We start from the raw sequence: 23355 nt of genomic DNA, 5'->3' as shown, positions 1-23355 counted from the left end.
TGCCTGCCCCCAACCCCATTTACAGATGCAGAAGCTAATGCTAAGAGATGTTTTTTTTTTTTAAAAAATGTTATACAAAAGAAGCGGTATAGCTTGGTATTTGCACCAGCTTTGTCTGTTTCTGAAGCCCACACTTTCTCCATTACACCACAATCAATGTTTCTGAAAGTAGAAGGGGCCACATTGGTCTCCAACCTCTGATATAATTAGCATCATGCTTTAATCAGTGAGGTTGACTGTCTTGATTAACCTTTATGATAGATCATGTAAGTTTCATATTTCTAAATGAATATATAGAGGCAGCTGTAAATTAGTGGAAAAACACTGAGCTTGGATCCGAAGACTCATGTTTAACTCCTGGCTCTGCCACTCATTATGGGTGTGATTTTGGCTAAGTCACTTAACATAGTCACTTAAGCCACTAACTTGGTTTGTTTCTTTGTACAGAAAACATGCTCTCATGCTTTGGAAAGTATTAACTAAAATCTAGTTTGTGTGTGAGTGTTATGCTGGGGTTCTCCGTTGGCTGTAAAGGAGCATAAAACTACAAAGCATTTTCTCTCTTTCCCTCAAGTCCTAAAATCAAGCCCCCTGATCTTCTTGATATGTTTTTGGTATGCTCCAGTCCTTTGTGCCCTTTCTTTCCTCTGAATCCATCTTATCCACTGATCTGTTCACATGATACTTATACCATATTTTTAAGGATAGTAATAATTTCTTAACTAGTGCAAGCAGCTAAATGATTCACATGGACCTCCTTATTGAACTCATGAGGTAAACTCAGTTGATGCCATTTTATGATTTAGGCAACTAATAGTCCCATGAAACATCCTGCCCTGGGTCACTCTGTTGGTAAGTAGAGGATGTGGGACTTGAACCCAAGCAAGTAAGTAGCCCCTAGAGCCTATATTCTCAAGTGTCTAAGCCATGCTCACTACCATCAACAGTTCGATTCTTTGCTTTATTCTTTTATTTCTCCTTCATGGAGATTATGAATTCCTTGAACCGGGTATCTCTCAATTATCTTGATGATTGCCTTAATACCTAATTACTAGTATTTGTGGATAATTTAATGTAGATTTCACCAGAGGCTACAGTGTTCCTCACCTCTCGCATACCCTGGAAGCAAGGACTTTTGACTCCCTCTTCTTTGTCTCCAGCCAGAAGCTCATCTTCCCACAGTGTTGAACTACTTTGATTTGATTTTCACAGGTCAAGCAGAAAACCTTTTCTCTGTTATTCTTGTGGAGACACTTTGCCTGCCTTCCTGCCAAGGCCCAGAAATCCACTATGATCAGTGCGTCTGTCAAAGGGTATGCTCGTTTGCTGCCAGTGGCATTGTTACTGAACAAAACACATGGCCTTTCTTTGCATCCAAAGTGCCTTGGATCGCTGAGCAAGACTCTTTCTGACTCAAATGAAAACCACCTTGCCTTAGGTGATAGATGGGGAGTTAACCATTTGTTGGCTGGCGTGCATTTCCCACGAAAAACTCAAAAACAGCAATTTACCTCAGCCATGGAAAGTGATGTGCCAAGCGTCATATTTGCATATTAAAACCGAAAAACTGATTTGCATGTTATTTCAGTGTCTTGTGTCACGTTCAGGCATCTGTCAAGCCCACTAGATAAAAACAGCTTGTACAGTAGGAAAGTGTTTCTGTGCATATCGGGACTGAAAATCTAGGTGCCTTTATTTTTTTCAACAAATTGTCCCCACCTGAGGTTCTTCATTCCCTTTTGACTTCATATGTGAAAAGAGGAGAGAAAAGACAGAAATTCCATGTTTTATAAAGTCTGCTTATTATTTTCTAAGTCTCATCCATTTTTAACCATATTCCATGTAGATAATTTTAAAATTATTAGGAAACAATTTAAAGTACTCATTATCCTACTATCTTAGCCTGAGCTATTAACATTTTGGTGTATTTCCCTCTAGTAACTGCTTTTTTTTTTTTTTTTAATACCTACCTGCATAGATACGTACACTGGCCCTGCCCCTCTTACATATATGTTTTTAGACATTTGGAATTAATAGATGCACTCTTTTAATATCTTGTGAATGGCAACAATTATGAGACAGTCTAAATAACATGACAATGGCAAGAATTATGAGACAGTCCAAATAATAAGAAGGAATTGCAAAATTCCCCATCTTGAACATGGTGGATTAGAACCACAGTCAGGGCTGGAGCCCTGGTAAAAGGCACACTGTGACGTCTGATAGAAGTTTATTAAAATGTAGCTTCTGGTTGAGGATGACTCTTCCATGGGACAGTGCACAGAAATGAGTATGTTGTGGTTAAGACCTTTCTTCCCAAAGTTGGAGCAACTAGCTCTTTCTATTGTCCCAGGCAACCAAATGAAGATGAATGATCTTCTCAGAAGTCACTGTAGGCACTGCCAGGGGGGTATAGCAAAGACCAAGACCTGGTTTAGTTTGAAAACAACCTGGAAAGACAGCTCATTCCATTCATCAAACTTTTATGTCTCATGTCTCATCGAGGTGAAACCTGCCAATGGAAATAATGTCTTGTAATTATCCTGCCTTTATTGCAGCTAATCCCTTAGATATAACATACTGGAGGCCTGATTAATAGGGGAAAAATACATGTGGGTTTTAGCTGTCATATAGTGGAAATAGCTTCTTTTAGCCTTGGGTACAAACAGTGTATTTTAAGAGGGGAGTAAAATGAGAGAGATCTTATCACCGTGCAGAGGCAACTCACTTTCTCCCTTAAGGAGGGCCGCCCAGGAGCACTAACATGGGAAATGTGGGTTAGGTTGGCAAGAGAACTTTGGTCTCACTTCTTCCTGACACTGATGCTCTGGGTTTCCTGCCTCTCGTCTTTCCTACTTCTTACCTACCAGAGGGACAGCGTCTGTAGTTGTGCTTTTTCTGCCTAAAATTCATCAAGGCAGGAAAGAGGGCAGCTACCTTGTTCCAAAGAACCAAACATGAGAGCCCTGCTGTACAATTTATCGTTTGGTGTCAAAGGCTAGGATGTGGGACAGTTGACCGTTCAGAGAGCCAGCAAAGTATACCTTCACTAATATTGTGTATTTCAATGTTTATAGTTAAAGGAACTCCGAGTGATTCCATCTCCTGCTCACACAATTAGTGTGCAATTCAGATACACTATGCTGAAGCACTTTGTCAGCAAATATGGAGAGGAGTTTGAGAGAGAATATTACCCTGCAGACGTTCCACTTCCAAGAAGAAAATCATCTTTTTTTAGTGGTTTGTCAGCTGTCCCTCCTGGTAATTAGAACTGCCATTTATGTGATCTTTAATATTTTACAAAAGTTCTTCCTATGAATTAGATATTATAACTTCCAGCTGATGGATGAGAAAATCAATAATAGAGAAACAAATACCGGGGAACTGAAGTGGTGCCCTAGATATTAGGCCCAGGAACATGCATGCTCCAAGCCCAGGCACTCTGGAGATTACCTGACTCAGAGTGGTGAGCATGGAGAGGGGTCACTTGCTCTTGGTTCAGCCTATATCCCCATCGCACCCTGTGTGCAAATAGCACAAAGCCCCTTAGTGGATGCCCGCCGGTACTTCCCCCTCGGCTGCAGTAACATCTACCATGGTAGAACTCGGAATCCTCCATCCTTGGCTGTGACTCCTAACTCGACTGAAGAGAGGTGATTTAGAGGCATAGATGCATGGCACAAAAAAGAGCCTGTGAAAAAGAGGCTGTAAGAAAATCAAGCTTTTGAAAGTTGAAAACTAACTGGAATGGGTTTCAAAACTAGAATCAACTTTTCAAGTCAGCATTGCTGGGTCATCTTCTTTGTGGCCTTACCATTCATTCTCCAAGAAAATGGAACTTAAGAATAGAAGAACTAAGAGCACGCTTTTCTGCTCCTCTGCAGCTGTGAGGGGTGTTCATTTATGGGTTTCTAGTTGTTAAGAGGCAGTTCACCCTGCCCTTTCCTTTCCTGTGGCCCACTGCTTTTAACCTGAAACAGAGTGGGTATACAGTAAGTCTTCTGCCCTTGGCCTTGAAAGGGTTCTTCTTCCATTAAAAGTGAGACGTTGAGAGTGGAGTATGATAATTCAGTGAGAGTCAGAAAGTAGAAGCAGCCTCAGGAAATTGCAAACTGCAAACTTGACATAGTTAAATAGAAGGTGGGGGGGAGAAGGAAAATATCAGAAATATATATTTTTTTTTCTGGCAGGCTTTCAGCTCCAAAATGGGGCTAATTCTACCTTTTGAAAGAAGATAATTTCAATGTTTCTTTTTTCAAGAACACATAATTGAAGTTATTTTCCCTCTGAGAGAAGGAACCTCTTGTACATCATTACAAATGGACAAGAAAAGTGAACAGCTCTGGTCCCGAGTGATAGAGTATTCATTATCATGTAATCTCTCTGAATGTCTTGGCTGTCTTTTCCCGGTGTTTATCTGCCTGGGCGGTGCTTTTCTGGTAAAGTTCAGATCTGTACTAAGTTCAAGTTCTCTAGCTCTTTGTAACTAGGAAGGGAATGGTGGGTAAGGACTCACAGGAGAAAAGTGACCCACACTGAGGTCACTATCAGAGCAATTTAAGAGGCTGACATGTGGATGGCCATCTTGTAAAATGGTTCCTTTAACACATATATTTAAGTGCTTAAATTGGTGGTAACAGAGATTCAAGGTGGTATGTGTTCTCCTTGGGATCTTCACTGTTTGCACCCCCATGCAGGCTATTTGCTGTGCTTCCTTTTGTATTTAGGAGGGATAGGAAAATTCCTTCTCCACCCAAGGAGGGGTGGTGGTCAGATAGCGTGTTTAACCTTTGTTTGTTCTTGATTTTCATGCCCCACATGTAGTGAAAGTTCAGTAGGCTGCAGAAACCCTGTGACCTGCCAGCTGCTTACTCAGATTCAGAATGCTGAATGAAGTTCTAGATTGTTTCAGGGGATGCTGACAAGTAGTTCAAATCCTCCTGTAAATGGAAATCTCTTTAATGATGATGTTTCCACTTACTCAGTGTGTGTCTGTTTTTATAGACTACAAAGTACCCGAAAATATGAATTATCTGTGATTTCCCTATAAATATCTGTAATGATATGTGCCCTGCATATTATGGGCACAAAAATAAGATAGGGTAAAATCAAAGGAATCTTTGTAAACATCATTTTGCACAGAATGCTACTGAAGGCTCAGGGAATAGAAATGATTTGATCAAAATTACTGGACCAGTTAAAGGCAGAACACAGAATAGAGAGATAAACGGGCCCCTCTGTGCTTCTGGGTTCCTATGTAAGAATATATAAAACCCTCCAAATACTGTCAAGTGTTATATAAATATGATGATAAAAGTCCTTATTTGTGCTATTCTTAATCTGGCAGTTACCTTGCTCACTAAGGACTCTGTCCATACTCTGTTTGCAGAAACAGCCCTGAATTTTGCACAGTCTCATCTGTAATTTTTATCAGGGACCTAGATCCCAATTTGGCTACAGTAGTCACAATAAGCCTTCTCTGGAATAATATCAGCTGGGCCACTAGCAAGAAGAGAACCATGACAGAGAGGAACCAGTGGCAGATGCTTGGACATTTTCCATTTTCTGACACTTTGGTGTCAAGAGGAAAAAAATGAATGTACTATATAAAAAGAGGGAAATATGGGAAAATAGAAAGAATATAAACTACTCCCCCATCACTTTCAACCGTTAGCCTTTGAGCATGTTTCTTCCCAGTCTCCCTTCTATAGCAATCTGAGATAGGCCAGCCTAGTCAGTGGACAGCTCTCCACAGAGTGTGCTCCTCCTTTCTTGGGCTTCCAATGGTCACATCTAACTGCAGGGAAGAGTGGAAGATGGAGCCCAGCTGTGTGCTCAGAAAGAGGAAGTCAATTTTGGTGAGCAGTGAGCAGTCTCTGCCTCACTTAGTCAGTATCAGAGTCCTTAAGCATTTTAGCCATTAAATTCCTCAGAAATACCATGCTGTCTGCTTGCATTTTTTAAGGCACCCTTGGACGTGGTGTTTAAAGATGTTGAACACCCAGTTTTAACTCTCTGGATGATTCTGTATTGCCTATAATAGTCTTGCCATTGACTACAGGCCATTTCTCTAGCCTCATCTGGTTCTGTTCCTCCTCTATTTCTTAACATTTTTTTTCCTAATATGCATATTCTTTTATACATTCTATTCTGGGAATGTCTTGTATTTTCTCTCTCTCTCTCTCTCTCTCTCTCTCTCTCTCTCTCTCTCTCTCTCTCTCTCTCCTCTCTCTTTCATTTGTTGAAATCCAATTTATCCTTCAAGATCAAACTAAGAGGTAATATCCTTACTGGTAGCCTTCTCTCACCTCAGATCACTGAATTCATCTCTGTTTTTTAGTATTTACACTTGATTGTGCTTTTCTATTTTCACATCTCTGACTTCCGAGTTGTCAGAGGTGGGAATAATGAATAATTTGAGTTTATAATGATAGTGCTCAGAACTTGGCAATTTCTTAGGAAAGGTATGTTTAAGAGAATTTTGAAGCAGTCTTCTGAAATTCAGTTCTCAGTAACCCATCTGTAGGATATACAATGTTTTTCTGCCTCTTCTAAGGATTTCAGGCATTTCAAAGAACATACATATTAGTGATTAATATTGATACTTTTGGACGGTCTTTTTCTTAGAAGAGGCTAGATGCTTTGTTTATATTTGCTTGGCAGGACTTTCATTTCACTATTTAGCAGTAAACCTCTACTCTGGAAAAAAACAAAAACAAAAACAAAAACAAAAAAACCCAAGTTCCTACAGAGGGATAGAGTGGAAGGACTTGTAGATGACCCCGGCACTGAGGGGAGCCACTGCTGTATAGCTGAGCCATGCCCGATCCAGTACAGCCCGGTGGCAGTCAGGGCTTCACCGATTTTCAGGGTTGGTCCTCCACACCAGGTTGCTCACTTTCCGTCTCCAGGCCTCAACTTGTTCACTATTAAGGAGGACTACTTGTTACACATGGCTGTTGCATAAACATTTGAGATTACCTGTGTGTTGTGAACACAGGCCCCTGGAAAAGCATCACAAAAATTCAAGGAATTATTATTATGCCACCATGGCTATGCTGTGGATACTGTGCACATCTCTGCATTTGAAGAAATAAAAAACAAAATAAGGGAACCCATCCCTTCCAGGCCCCCACCCCACAAATGTTCAGTCATGTTCTATTACCTACCTAGACGCAATGCTAGAAGCTGCTTATTTAAAAGATAAATTGGACAGGTGCTGCTTTTTCTTAGGTCATGTGGAGCCCTGAACACTGAGAAAGAGAAATGAAGAGGGGGTCTCTTCAGCCCAGTGAGAAAAGCCCTAACATAGTTACAGGACTTGAACCACAAAGAAAGTCCTGGACCGATCTTCCTTCGTGTGGGAGACATGCCGACTTTAAAGAGCCTGTGTCTTTACCAATATGTATTCCATGGATGTTAAGTTTTGTGCACTGTTTGGGGTCAGGGTCAGGGTGGTGGGCGTTGTGTTCACAAACCCTGGAAGAGATGTTCTCTTGGGGTCTTTCTTTATAAGGAAAACCGAGAATCCTAGCACCTTGGGTGGCTCAGTGGTTGAGCATCTGCATTAGGCTCAATCATAATCTTGGGATCCTGGGATGAAGTCCCATGTGGAGCTCCCTTCAAGGAGCCTGCTTCTCCCTCTGCCTTTGTCCCTGCCTCTCTCTCTTTGTCTCTCATGAATAAATAAATAAAATCTTAAAAGAGAAAGAGAGAGAAACCAGGAATCCACATTTAGCATTTATATGGGATTAGAATGTAAAAGAAGAGGAAAGCACCTTTCCAAATGAGTTCTTTCAGAAACCGTATCATGAGCAAATTGGAAGTTTTGAGAGAAAAAAAGGAATGATATATTTTCCTTAAAATCTTTGAAGTCCTAACAATGTAAGTGCTTTGAAAGTAGGACCTCTACTTGTAACATAAGCGCTAAGGGTAGAATCTGAATTGTTGGCAGAGAACAGACGTGGCCTTCTTGCTGCCTTTGTTGACATTAAAAGGAGAGCAGATATACTAGGCCCAGACAATGATAAGTCCTGTCCATTCCCCGAGAGTCTACCCTAAGACTGGGAGTGGGAATTATCAGATTTTCCTTAATAGTTGTTGATTTAAATTAAAACAACTAATGCCATTAATACTACAGGTAATATTTCATATATTTCTCCACTTCCTCCATGGGAAGCAATGTTTGGTTGGAAAAAAATGCATGGCAATTGGAGTCAGATGACAGCCTATTTTGAGCTCAAGTTCTCTCCTTATTGCAAGTCTAGAAAACAAGATGTAGGTCATTTTTCCATCCTTGTCTTTAATTCTGTCACGTGAATGGGGATTATCCCTCCCTCGGAGGTGGGTTGCAGATCCAAAGAGAGTCCTTTTATTACCCTTTGAAAGTAGTTAAGCTGTCTACAGCATGGGATGCAAGCTGTCTGATTTTTTTTTTTTAAGATTTATTTAGATATTTCAGAGCAAGAGCATGGGAGAAGGGGCAGAGAGAGAGAATCTCAAGCAGACTCTCCAGAGGGTGGAGCCCAATGCAGGGCTTGATCTCACAACCCTGAGATCCTGATCTGAGTCAAAATCAAGAGTCAGACACTTAACCCACTGAGCCACTCAGGCGCCCCCCACCCCCACCCCGCCCAAGCTCTCTGGTTTTAATCCTCACAGCGACTGTGAGGTAGCATTGACAAGCCCATTTTACAGAAAGAAATCTGAAATCATAAAGATTTCACACGCTCGCTTAAGGACACGAAACCATTTCCAGATTTAAATCTCTGTCTCCAACCATAATGCCACTGGCACACAGTATGTCCCTTCAGTCTCTGGCCACAGATATTTTAGGATAAGCTTCCCACCTCATTCCAGTTTCATGGCTCTCCTGTCCTCTCTCAGCTCCAGAGAGAACTTTCTAATTGGATTAGCTCACCTCCCAGCTAAAAATCCCCACATAGGTTTCTGTTGCCTGTACGTTCCTACCTGCTGAGGGTCTTTAGATACATTCCTTGTAGCCTATGAGCTTCCCAAAATTGTAAGTAAATTCAATGTGCATTTTTATGGGTGCCAATCTCTGCCAAAAGGGAATTGAGTTGCCTGTGGTCTCATACAAGGCTTAGAGGCCCTGGCCCATAGAGAAGCACTAAGCACCCAGTATGGCATGGCAATTGTTAGCTGGCCCTTCCTTTCTCTTGCTTCTTTAGTCCTAAACGCAGAACCACTTACATTGTTCCCCACTCACATTAAATTGTGACCCACCTTCAGCCTTTTGCTCCTTTCAAAGCTCCCACTTGACTTGGGTTACCCTGTTCCATGGCTTTGCTAGTATCCAGCAAATCTTTATCACTTGAATTCACTGCATTTGAAAAGTTGTGTTTCATAGATTGCAGAAGTCAAATTACACACTGTAAAAGAAACACAAACTTAGAAATTAAAAGGCTTCTAGGATTCCAAACCCAGAGATGATCCCCTTTAACACGAGTCTGTGTCCTCTCAGACTTTTTTTTCCTACTTGTATATAGAACTGTAGATAGAATGGGGCCATCAGTTAAGATTCCTATTCTGTCTCTAGATCTGTTCCTTCAATAACATGGCTATGTCATTTTCTCATACTTGAGCAGATAGACTTATAATATACTCTTTAAACGTGTTCATATTCTATTGTATGTATCTAGCATTGTCCAGTTAAGTGACCTTTTACCCATGGAACAATAAGTAACAAACTGTTACTTTTGGTTCCTCCTTTTTCCAAATATAGTTTCTGTGACTAGCCTTGGTTATAAAATTTTATGATTATTTCTGCAAAAATTTCCTAGAAGTAGATAACATGTGTGCCATTGAAAGTTTAATATTACTAGCAAATCACTCGTCCAGTATTCAAATGTTATTTGCACTTTAGAGGAGGCCTTAAGATTTAACACTTAATGTTTATTGAATAAATGAAGCTAGGGTGGGCTCTTTTGCTGGGCTTATCATGACTAGCCCTGCCCTGATCTTTTTGGGCATCAGATTTCTTTATCTCACTATGAATAAGAGATTGTGGCATGCCGCTCTCTATTTTTTGTCTTTGTCACCAGCTACATGCCATAGTTTATTCACTGTGTCCATTGTCCAGTCCAAGTTGTTCAACAATGAAATAGAATCCCAGGGTATGATTATGAACCAACATAAAAAATTCTTGTCATTCTGGCCTTCTTTTGTCTGTACTCCCAACTTTCTATCCATTTTTTAAAACCTTAAAAAAAAAAAGAAAGGAAAATAAATACGGAGAAAAGTTCGAGTAGGTGCCGGTTAACAGCTTCACATATGTTTAGATAGCATTTTATGCCTCAGACATCACACAGATAATTAATAGGCATCTTGCAGTGATTGAAATAAATGTGGGTAGTAAGAATGAAACATTTGTACAGGGATTTATACTTTACACGATTTTCACATCCAAGAACTCATTTTCTGGAGTGAGGATAGCAGGTGAATGAATATGCAGCTTCAGGTTTTGTTGAATTGATTCTTGTAAACTGTTCATGAAAGGAAAAACTCTTGATTGACAGCTTAAGAGTACATAAACATTCTCACAATCTCAGCTCTCCATGTCAGCCATTGTGGATGTCCTTTCTTAACTTTTTGAACATTTTTCTCTTACAAACCCTCTGATTAAATGTGGGGATATGATATTGGAAATGGCCAAAGTTACAATATAGGCAAAGGAAAATAAAATAATAGAGTCCCTTTTATTTCCATAGTGCAAAGCTATTTTACATCTGGCCTTCCTTCTTTCTCTACATACTTCAGATTCTTGGTTGAACATCTCAAGTAATCTTTCGCTGATACTTTGGTTCTCTGAGATTGCTATAATTCTGGCTCACCCACCTATTTAAACACCAGCCTAGTAGCAGTACTATTGATGTACCTTCCCCATTTGGTATGTGGCTATTTGTAGTACTAGGGGAAGAAGCTACCCTGGAACACAGGGTCATTCACTTTCTGCACCCCTGTATTCCATAAGATCCATCTTGTCTCACATCTCAAGCTTTATACGTGGTGCAGAAATATTCCACTGCCAGGAGCTCCTTATGCCATTTGGCCTTTTTCTTTCCTGAATGTAAAAAACTTCTATCATAAGTTTCCTGCCCTTTTGCTGAGTAAGTCCTAGTCTGTCTCTCCTCTTGAATTCTTCCTTTCAGGCTACAGGAGAGGTCCCTTATGTGCCATGGTTATGTACTTTCTGTAGTTGCTTTATCCTTGATTATTAATGAGCCTGAATCTCTCATTTGTCCATAAACTCCTTAAAGTTGGGGGGGTGGGGACTCATTTATTCATCTTGTTTTTATAAATATACAAGTGGTACATAGTAACTGCTTAGCAATTTTTGAATGACATGAATTCCTACTGTTGTAAACATGGATTTCTAAAGCCCAGTAGAGGACTCATCTTGATAAGACAAGTGGATCCTGTAAAATGGTATGTCCCAGGTCAGACACTGAGGAACTGATTAAACTGATCATAATGAAACCCGGATTTCTTAGTAGTCATGTCCAATACTTTTTCCTCTCTAATGAAAACACTATTTGACTGTCTTGAGTGTCTAGATTGCATTTAAAGAACTATGTATTCTTTGCCTTTCAGGGTGGACAAACAGGGTCCATGGGGCCTCCAGCTGTTCCCCCATCATTCCGCCCTGAAGATGAGCTTGAACACCTGACCAAGAAGATGCTGTATGATATGGAAAATCCACCTGCTGATGAATACTTTGGTGAGTGGGGACTAGAGATGACTTCCGAAGTAAATGCCTTCTGTTTTTCTTAGTTATTAATTAGGAGCTTATCAGCTCTGCTGGCAAGGGTTTGAGTCTAGACACATTGGAATTGATATGTATCTGCACACAACTGAGTATTCTGGAAATTGCTCTGTGAGCTTGCCATAAGTGTGATCTCTGTTGCACTTTTAGCAAGGGTACTGTACAGTTTCTTGAGATACAAATTCAATTTTAAAATGAATTTTGTCATCATATAAGCTTCTCCATAAGCAGAAATAGGGCTTCTGTATAAGTTCAGGTTCCTTACTGGTCTAAATATTTATATACAGAATATGGAATTGGATAGTATCTAATTTCTGCACTCTCAATTTTTTACCTACAGGAATTTAGGAAAAGATGTTCCTATTGTATTTTTTTAACCTTCTCCCCTCTCCAAATCTGTAAATAATTATGAATGGTTATACCATCCAGTCCATTAGTGTAATGGGAGTTTATGAACTTTAGGCCAATTATGAGTTGTTATGGATGCATAACCTGTCCTCAGGGAAGTTATAATTATTCAGGAGACATAAGGAAAATACATAAATAATTACTAATCTTGGTAGAAAGCCGTAAGAGGCATAAGAGAGGGATGTGTGAGATACTATAAAATGTTCAAGCTCTATTCATCAGAAGCATCGGGAATCCCTTACAAAGGAACTGGTGGTACCTGAACGTGGATGTTTCAAGGCAGTGCCTCCCAGATTTTCTGTGATGACAACTATTTCATCCTCAATCTGTTGGAGATTGATATTTGTCTAGAGCACAATTGAAATTACTTACTTAAAACATTGAAATCAAAAGAATACAAAATGGAAGGCCAAGTTTTACCATTATGAGATTTAACAGGAATAAATTACTCTATCAAAGTGTTATATCATTTCCTAAATACTCACGCTATGTTTTTGTCCTGTCTCATTGTGAGGTGATAAATATTTTTTAGACACCCATCCATGGACCACAGTTTGAGTAACATCACTTTAAGGACATGTAGAGAAAAGAGACTACATTTGGGGGACAGCAGGAGCAAAGGCATAGAGGCAAATACATCACACAGGGCTTTTACTTCTTTAGACATTTACTATCTTCATGTTTTCCCCTTGCTCCCTATTGGGAATGGGTAATATAGCAGGTGAACTGAGGCACTGGTCCAAAGCTATGCCATAGATGGAATGGGATAGGGCATGAAAAACATGGTATTGATTTGTATATAGATACAGGTCAGCAGTGGGAATAAAGAATTTTGGTTCTGGTCCTTTCTGTATCCTTGACTAGCTAGGCGGTATTGAAATATTCCCCATCTGCCTGAGCCCCATTTCCCACCTTGGTAAGTCAAAAGTGTGGAGCAAATGTTTCCTAGAATTTCTTTCGACACAAGTAAGTTCCCATAGAAACAGCATTAATCCAAAGAAATACAACAAAGCTAAAAGCTAAACATAAATTGATAGGACAAATGCATGGAGAATATTTTTAAGAAGTCTCTAGTTATATTAAAGTATACTAAAAGTGTATCATGCTCTTGTTACTGATGTGGTAAAAAGCTTTATATTGGAATCTTAGGTAAACTTTTTAGAAGAGCGTGTTAAGAGCAAAAACTAACGTTACTGTATATGTATATTATCTGTATACTGTATATGTATATTTTAAAAATAAAAAGCAAACCAACATAACAAGTATATATGCCTCAAATATCGTAGCAACTAAATACACGGCAATAAAGAAAATTGAACATAGATAGTAATTGTGTTAATGAATATGTATTAAGCCTTCTGGGAAACAAACATAAATTAAATTTCATCTTTGCCTTCAAGAACTATCCTAGCTATGATACTTACTAGCTTAGACAACTTGAACAACTTACTTATGCTCTCTCAATCTTTGTTTTTGTTTCACTTTATCTGTAGTATGGAAATAATCGCTAGCTCATACTGTTATTTTAGTATTGAGTGAAATATTTATAGAAAGCACTTAGACAAGTTCTTGGCATATAGAATATCCTCAATAATCAAAGTTATCCCATGCTTTATTTAAGAAAATAAGATATGCCCATTAAAAATCCATTAATATTACCTGATTTAAATTTAAGTTCCTTGCAAAAATAGAACACATGTCACCAATTGGTAAATAATCATTGCCAAATAAGGATTATGAACCATGAGAGAGAATGTGAAATAATGATTAACTTTTATTGAGTGCTTATGATATGGCATCACTATTTTATGTACTTTATAGGAATTAACTCATTTCATCCTTATAGAAAATATATAACCCTGTAAATGCTATTATTATTTCCATATTAGGAAATTGAAGCACTGAAATGTTAAGTAATCTGCTCAATATCAACAGCTAATGAATTGCAGAACTTGATTAGAATCCACACTCCACTCTATACTGTTTTTTTTCTTCTAAAAACCTTTTCCCTGGCTTTATTGAGATGTACAAAAAACGGCTGCATATAAACAGTGTCCCTAACATAGTGGGTTTAGACATGTGTATACATTTGTATTGCTGTCACCACAATCCAGGTAATAAACATATCCATCACCTCCAAAAGTTTAGGCTGGATAATTATGGAGGAGATCGGCTTTGGATACACAGAAAATAGAAGGTTATTCTCTTCTGAGTAGATAGAATGAACAAAATTTGAGTTGAGGCCAGAATTATTTAAGGAAAATTTACTTTAGGTGGAAAATATTCACCAAGAGCTTATAATATACAAGCTATTCTATTAAGTAGCGTGAGGCATAGAGATAGGCAGACATGGATCTTACCTTTAAAGGTGCCTATAGTCTAATAGAGAATGTAGACAGAGTGATGATGTTTAATCCTAACACAAGACTGAAAGTGACAAGTGACTTAATCGAAGTGCAGCCAAAGTTCTTTGAGAATTCGGAAAAATGAGACTAGACATCCCCAGGCAGGAATGGAAACATGTTTATGGAATGGTTAGCCTTTGAGTTACATCTTTAAAAGTATGCTAATAAGAGATTTGGAAGAGAGATAATAGTACAGAAGCAATGTCATTTCTGAGGAGGGAAATTTTAACATGATACAGAATAAAGTCATTAGAGTGAATCACCAATGTAGAAAGGAACAAATAATGAGAAATAAAGTTGAGGAAGAAGGCAGGAGACCTGATTAGATTCTGGATTTAAAAAAAACAACAACTCTTAAATATTTGGGGCAAATTTAGAAAAGTTTGAATATGAATGTGGCAGTGGCATTGCGGTTACACGAAGCAGTATCCTTGTTTATAGGAACAACGTATTGAAGTATTTAGGGTGACGTGTCATGGTGTCTGCAACTTACTTTGAAATAGTCTAGACAGATGATACATCAATCAATAGATCTACATATATAGCTAAGATGATATAGATAGATAAAGATATTGTGAGGAAGGCAGTATCACTTTAGATTAAAACAGCTAGAGATACCATTACTAGGACACCCTTCTTCCCCCAAAATGTATTGAAGTGAATTATTTTAAGACTCCTTTCTTGGGTGGGAGAAATAGAGAGAGTTACATTCCTGTGCCTTCTAAACTCGAATATTTTATTTTATTTCTTTAACGATTTTATTTATTTATTCATGACAGAGAGAGAGAGAGAGAGGCAGAGACACAGGCAGAGGGAGAGGGAGAGAAGCAGGATCCATGCAGGGAGCCCAACGTGGGACACAATCCCGGGTCTCCAGGATCACACCCCGGGCCGAAGGTGGCACCAAACCCCTGGGCCACCGGGGCTGCCCTAAACTTGAATATTTTAATGATTACAGTGGATCTTTGATATTTCCCCCTCTTGTGTATGTTTTCTTGTTTTCTACTGGATGCATACCTTTTCTTCTGCTGATGAGATGATAGTCATTAGGGTGGCGATGATGGGAACTGATATTTATCTAAAGCTCTTTTCAGAGTCATAGTCTGACTGACAGGTCTGGTGATGATATCTTCATTTTTTAGGTCAGGAAACAGTCAGAGAAGCTGAATGAGTTATTCAAGGTTACATAGCTAATAGGATTCAGGATTTGGACTCCTTCTTCTCATCTCAAGTCCATACTGATCCATTACCATTATAGAAAGGCATACATTGTTCCTAGAGCTAGTCACTAGTTGGCTGTTCCGCCTCATGTCATCCTTTACCTCCCAATGTCATGATCTTCAAGTAAGAGACCATCTGTGCCCAGGGCCATAAGTTGTGTAGCTGGAACTTCAGTGTCACTGGCAATATATCTTAACTCTGTATAATGCCTGAATTAACTGCTGTGACACTAAGCATGGCCTTTTGGCCATGGTTCAGATACATACTTAAACACAGGACACCCAGTGCCTTCCTATCAACTCTGTTAGCTGACTTGTCCTTCTGTTGACCTCAAGGAGAGGCAAATTGCTGATAACTACGGCACATCTTGTTTTCTTAAGCCAATCCTTGATAAATATTGCAAGCAGGAACCTTCAACTGAATCTCAGCCGGGTATATATATATATTTTTTATGGTTTTATCCAAAAAGGTGTTAGTTTTAGTGTTTCAATGCTCTCTCTCTTCCATCTTCCTCAAAATCATGAATTGTTGTATGACAGTATAGGCCACAAGGAATGAACCCATAACACGGCAGATGGGTAAGTCCATATCTTAATTAAAGGAGAAACAAAAGTCTCTCATGCTGTGAACACTTTCCATCTACTTAGGCTTATGTGATTGAGCTATAGGAGATTCCCCAAGTATTTTTTTCCATGAGCAGTGGAGTCGTTGAGTGGGCCTCAAAACACTACCCTATAAGGAAAAGAAAGGAAACATAAGGAAATGAGATGTAGAAAATTCTCATCTGCTTCAATAACCAGGCAGTGGTCTTTGGCCCAAATCATTTGCAGCAAGGCTTGCATTTTAGAGCAACCTGTTTCCCTGGGCAACTAGAAAAGTATGTTTATACTAAAGGAGATTCTCAGTGTCAGGGATAGATGTATAGGAAGAACAAGAGGTGATGAGCTGTGAATTATTATGTTAGGGTAAACTCCAGAACTTAAAATGAGAGGGAGAATTTTTAAATTAGCTAGTAAGATGAATGGGAAGAAAGGTACCATTGCCAGAATATTCAGGAGCTTGCAAGCTAGTTGCCATCGTTGGAGTTTATATTTTTCAGACGGTTATAAGGGGGAAATGTAATGGAAAGTGGAGTTTGTCTCTAGGTAATTTTGCCACATATTTTGAATTTATCCAAGAGTTTTTCCATGTTGGTTGACACACCCAGAGCCTCCAAGTTTCATGCTTCCATTCATTTTGAAAGAAAAAGTAGGTTTGTGTACAAGAGGTTCCACATTGGTCTATCCCTGTATCCATGACACAGTTCTCCCCAAAATAATGGCATTCTGGCTGTACAGACCCTAAGACCCAAGACAATACTATTAGAATATAGTATCTCTGGAAATGAGAACTGTAATGTATCTGAGGATAGAATGAAAATATCTACCAGCTTATTTTTAAGCACAAAGCTGTAATTATCTTGGCATTGCTTACATAGTGTTGTCTTATTCCTTCTTTTAAAAAAAAATGAAGTGTGTGAGTCTCAAAATTGTTTAGGGAGCTATTTGAAGAATCTCAGTGCCTTCAGAGCAGCACTAGGTAAACTCTTGTCACAGAACTTGGCATTGGTCTCCGAATTTTGTTCAAATACTCTCCAAGTATTGTTATTGAGGTATATTGGGAAATTTTGCATAAAGCCGGAAGTTTGTTCTGGGGGAACTAGGATGGTAGAACAGAAGTGGAAGATAAGAGGCAGTAGGGACCTGGCATGTGGTAAGCCTCAAGAGAAGAAAGGCCTGAGTAGACATGTGCTATAATTACTGTATTAGTTAAGCTAACTCACCATACTTAGTGCAATGTAGCTTCTCAGTTGAGAGCAACATGGATATCCAGTGAATGTTCAGGAGTTGAAACAGAGTGCCCCAGTCAATGAGGATCAGTAGTCTGTTTGTCTTTGATGCAAGTAAGACCAGTTGATAAGTGAGCATGTGTGGAGGACTTGGACTGTGACGCTTAGGAAGCTGCAAACCACTATTTGAGGTATGGCTGAAGGTATGGAGGAAAGAAACCTGGAGCCCAGGTGCCTCTGGAAGACAGCCATGTGGAAAAGAATTAAACTTGATATCCATATTTCCAAAGCTAGCAACAAAGCAAGGCAAGTGAGGAGAAGTGGGTGATTCCCATTCAGTATAATGAATTAACATTTTGAGCAGACAGAAGTTCTTGGAAGAGTCTGGCCCAACATCCAATAACCACCACTGGACAAAGTGGGGAAGGGTGGTGATATGTATTCAAGAGTCTCATGGACAATGAGATTGGATTTGGAAAGTACTGTCCTACTCTGATGTTCAGTGACATGGGCATCTAAACTGGCCTGGGAATCAGCCTCTTGCATCCAGTTTCTTTTTGACCCCCAGATTGTCATTACTATAACGTGATTATAACTGACATCAATATGATGATTTGTAAAGCACTTTCATTCTTGTTATGTCATTTGAACTAGACAGCAGCCCTGCAAAACAGACTATTTTTTCCCCATTTGACATATGAAGACATACAGGATCTGAGTAATTAAGGGACTCCCCACTCTCCAGGGCCACCACCCACCCCTAACATGTCAAAGATCCCAGAAGCATAGCTCCCCTAACAGCAGCACTGCAGTGACACACCCAGGCCTTTACTCCAGATCCTATTCTCTTTCTTCCCCATCACACTCTTCCCACCATGTTGCTAGAGAGTCATGAACTGGGAGGTAGATCAGTGAACATGCCCTATGCTTTAGCTTTTTCATCTGTACAAGGAACAATGTGTCTGCTTTGAAAAGTGCTTAGGGAGGTCTCAACTGAGAGGTACTAAATAATTTGTTTTTCTTTGTTGTTATTATTTTCTGTCAAGAAAACAATTTCCAAAGTGTTCCTGTCAATTACAAACTGGGAAATGACTCCAGGTGGGCAGTTGCCTTTGGTACAGATGGAAGGAACCTGAGGCCTTAGGAATCTTATTTTTGGGAAAAAAAAATTACCTAATTAATTAAAAACCCCCAAAACCACAATGGAAGAAAAATTAGAAAATGAATGGCTTAGAGAAAAGGTTATATTGATTTGGGAAAAAATGGATTTCTTGGTTTTGTTTCTCTCCAGCTCTTTGTTTAAGATATCTGTGGGTCGTGGGAATAGAATGTTTTCTAGTTAATGAGACATATTAGATATATTTCCTTTTGTGGTAATGATTTCTGGTAAGATGTTTGCTTGGGGCAATATATGTTTACAGCACTAAATAAATAATCCTAAGCATTTATGTGTTCCATCTTAGCACACGTTAATTTTTAATTAATTTGGCTATATAGTGTGTTTTTAAGTATTGATTCGAGAACCTAGACTTATAGTGTCATAAAGAAGAATTTAATCTTAGAAACTATCCAGAACAATGTTCCGTTTTCCAGAAAACTGAAGTCCAAATGACTCATTCAAGGTCATACAGTTGGAAGTTTTTAAAATTCAAGGGTCAGAAGTTCCTTTCTGAATAAAGAATAAAAATTAGTCTCTGCTGGTGAGAAGAGGGATGGCAGGGCTATTCACAAAGGTGAGGAAGTGGGTTAGCCTGACATTTTTGTGAACCCATCCCTTATTATTATCCACACCTTATTCAACTTGAGTAAAGAATGCATTGCCCCTAAAAATGATAAAATAAGGGATCCCTGGGTGGTGCAGCGGTTTGGCGCCTGCCTTTAGCCCAGGGCGCGATCCTGGAGACCCAGGATCGAATCCCACATCGGGCTCCCGGTGCATGGAGCCTGCTTCTCCCTCTGCCTGTGTCTCTGCCTCTCTCTCTCTCTGTGACTATCATAAATAAATAAAAATTTAAAAAAAAATGATAAAATAAAATCAGTAACTAGCGAGGACCTTTGTGTGTATACTGTCCTGAGCTCCTTGATTTTTAGATAAAAAATTACTGAAGAGATTCTCAATATCTTTTTTTTCCATTTTCATCAAATTGTGTGTTTGTAATATTTCATGTCTGTTTTCCACACTAGAATGAAAGTCTGATTGAAGGCAACAGTTTTGTTTAGTTCACTTTTGTGTTCCCATTTTCACTTCTAGAACAAGGACTGGCTTCAATATGTTCAATATTTGTTTAATTAATTAATGGGCATATAAATGAAAATTGTGAGTAGACATTGCATATCCCCTGTGGCAGGACATGGCATACAGCAAATTACAGAGGGAAAATACTTCATTCATTTAACATATATTTATTTAGCACATTATGGAATCATAAGGTTAGAGCTGGGGAGAATCAGAGACTATCTAAGGAAAATCCCCTCCATTTTAGAGATGATGAAACAAATGAGTTTTCTAAGTCGCAAATTAGTGATAGAGCCATGGATTATAATTCACTTTCCCCCTTTTTAATCACTTAAAGGTTCTAGAGAATGTGTAGAGTAAGATACAATTGCTATATTCATTGAACTTCAGTGAAAATTAAGTTGATACCCTTGAACTTGGTCTCTTTTGCATGAATTTTCTATGAAAATTAAGGGTTGAAATTGGTCAGTTGATGGGTTACATAGTTGAGATGTTCTAAGCTGTTAGATTACACTTTCCCCATTTCTCTCATTTCCTACTGTGGAGTTTATAGTCTTTGGTTCCCAGGCCAATCTCTTAACTCCTCAATTTTCTGCTATTCTGATCTAATCAGGTCAGATGAGCAGGGCATCACATTGAAAGAAACATCCTTACCCCATGTTTATGTGTGTTTTCCATAGCAACAAGCTGTGAAAGGTCATTCGCTTAAACTAAACCCCTTCCAGGCTGTGAACCACCACCCAGAATGGCTGTTTCATATAGTTTTATATCAATAGCAGACACCCACTTATTCAATTACATTGAAATCATCATTCCCTTCATCAGAGAATATAATGTAGAAAAGAGATTCCTACTTCATAATGAAACTTTTTTTTCTTTTTCTTTCTTTCTTTCTTTTTTTTTTTTTTTTTTTAACCTAATAACTGACAGCCATCCTGGCATTCTGGGAGAAAATGAGCTGGCAGAGCACACGTTGTATGGCCCCCCCCCCCGAAAAAAAAGATTCCAATTCATAAGTTGTTATGGTTGTGTGCTGAACTATGTGGCTAGAGTTGAGATCTGAACCAGCAAGTGCTAATTATGCATTTTTCTGATTTTAAACACACAAATATAGATAACTGTGAACTCTACTCCCTCTACCCTCCAAACATCCTTCTTCCCCCTCACCTGCTCTCTCCCCACAACTTTCTCTAAAACGCACAGATAATCATCTCCTTCCAGACTTTGAAGTGACATTAGATTTGTCAGAAGGGCTAATTAATTGACTGTCAGCAAAGCCATTGTTTGAACATCTGTGGAGTTCTATTTGGTAGATACCTATTGTACTTTTAATTGAATACGTTCACTCATCTACAAATATTTATTGAGTTCCTACTATACACTATACACTATACAATCATTGTAGTGTACACAACGGGAAATAGGAGAATGGAATGTAATGGCGAAGAAGATAAAGCATGGTTAAGTCCTGTAACATCAATGGCTTTGATGGTGAACTGATTTTATGACTGGCAATGGAAAATACATTGTTTTTCATCCAGGTTCAGGGACTTTTCCCACTATTACCAGCTGACTTGGCCTGATTAAATGTCACAGAAATTCACATGAAGAGACACCTATTGCTAGGGAGTAGACTGATTGGTAACATACTGTCTGTGATCGGGATTCTCAACAAAGACAGTTGAATCCTTTTAAAGAAAAACAAGCAGAAAATAACCAAGACCAATAAACTGGGAAGACCCAGACACAGGTCCAGTTCTCTTCCTAACTGACTCCAATGTCAGTCATGTTGTATTGAATCCTCCCAAATTTGTTACAGCACTACACAGCTCCGAGTTCAGACCTCGGTTGGTTCTCTGACCATCAAACCTTGAATCTCTCCAAATCCTGGACTCAACTCCACTTCTACCCATAAGTGAGATCATGTGTTCACTTCAATGAGAAAACAAAAATGCTGTGCAGAAGTGACTTGTTCAAGGAGGCTAAAAGGATGCAATAGGCCAGAAGTACTAGAAAACAATTAATTAACCTACACCTCTCTTTCTCTCCTACTTAGCTTTAGGATCATGGCATAGTTAGAGAGGTGCTTAGAAATTATCTAGCTTCAGAACTTCCCATTCTGTGGTAATTGGAGACACCTTAATAATTTTTACCATATTCATGAACTATCTGGGCTACGATTTGCCTAGTATTTTTATTTAAATCAATGAACTTTTTAGCCTACTTTATCTTCATCTATATCAATAATATCCATATTTTGATATTATGGGTGGAAATAGGTGCTCCTATTTCCCCCTAAAAAACATTAAATTAAATTCCATATTTAAATTTTAAAATGTTCATCCATGAATCCTGTAGCATTCAAAGTATGGAGAAATGTGGATATAATTTAACAAGAAGACCATGATGGAACACCATGATGACATAATTGCCTCAAGGTCACCCATTGACTTGACTTTTACAAAATAAACATTTTTTTTCCACCCAGAGTAATTATGTTAGCATGAGAGGCAGAGAAGTGGTGTAAAGAGCCAGAAATCAAGCATTCAGAGGCCAGAGTCTGGGCCTGACACTATCCTGAAGAGTTGTTGTGACCTCTCCATCAGCCCTTTTTCCAGGGGGCTCATCTTTTGTGTTAGGAGATTAAACTAAACGATTTATAGGGATCTTTTAGCCCCTTAATTTATTTGGCCTCAAATACTTTTCATCTGTTGTCCTCCACATACCATTAAGACATAGGTGGATAGGAAAACAGCTCTTGCTTCAGACTTCCACAGAAGAATTGGAAAATAAGCTGGAGAATTGGAAAATAAGCTCAAGAATTATATTCCCCAGACCATTTTATACTCTGCTCCGTACTGTTCCTCATTTCTTAAGGCTTATGAGAAGGTTCACTGAATTTAAAGTAGCTTTAACTGTCAGTTAATAAAAATAAAATAGTATTATAGGATATAAGGAATTCTTTTTCCTGTGGTGGATACTCTCAGAGCATCACTGTTTAAGGATTTTCCTGGGTCAGTAATGTTGTTCACTAATGGTGCTTGGCATACATAAGTGAAATTAATATTAGTAACCATTAATGTAACAGTGATCTTCAGTGTAGATAATATAGCACTGTCATAAAAATGAAGAATTCATCTTTTGTTACATGGCATCGGGAAACAAGCACTGGACTTCGAGTCAGGAAGTCCAAGTATAAGTTCTGTGTCATCTCTGTATGACATTGTGGACATTTGACATTTGCAATGTGCTCTAGAACATTTTGGTAAACATTATTTAAAAACCTTATTTTGGCACTTTTGAGGTTAGAGTTACCATTTTGCCAAAGAAACCAGCTTATCCAAGGACAGGTTAAGGGATGGAATCAAATTCTTTATTTAGGTTTTCTCTTTTAAACTCTGTATATTTTCAGCAATTTTATTTAACCTCTTAACCTTTTAGAGTTTCACTTATTTCACCGATTAAAGAAGAT

General features: G+C 38.7%; 1 protein-coding gene across 46 annotated transcripts in view; it reads left to right on the top strand.

Annotated features, from left to right (window-relative positions):
• The window catches only part of LPP (LIM domain containing preferred translocation partner in lipoma), a 657925-nt gene that overhangs the window by 489555 nt on the left and 145015 nt on the right, over positions 1-23355 (top strand). For all 46 annotated transcript variants that reach the window (XM_072752457.1, XM_072752453.1, XM_072752428.1 and 43 more), the window contains one exon: positions 11614-11740. In XM_072752457.1, coding sequence (XP_072608558.1) covers positions 11614-11740 — 127 coding nt within the window. The remainder of the gene's footprint in view (positions 1-11613; positions 11741-23355) is intronic.

The sequence above is a fragment of the Vulpes vulpes genome, chromosome 3, assembly GCF_048418805.1.
Source record: "Vulpes vulpes isolate BD-2025 chromosome 3, VulVul3, whole genome shotgun sequence".
In the NCBI taxonomy this organism is placed as follows: Eukaryota; Metazoa; Chordata; class Mammalia; order Carnivora; family Canidae; genus Vulpes; species Vulpes vulpes.
This window is presented reverse-complemented; position numbering and strand designations above follow the sequence as displayed.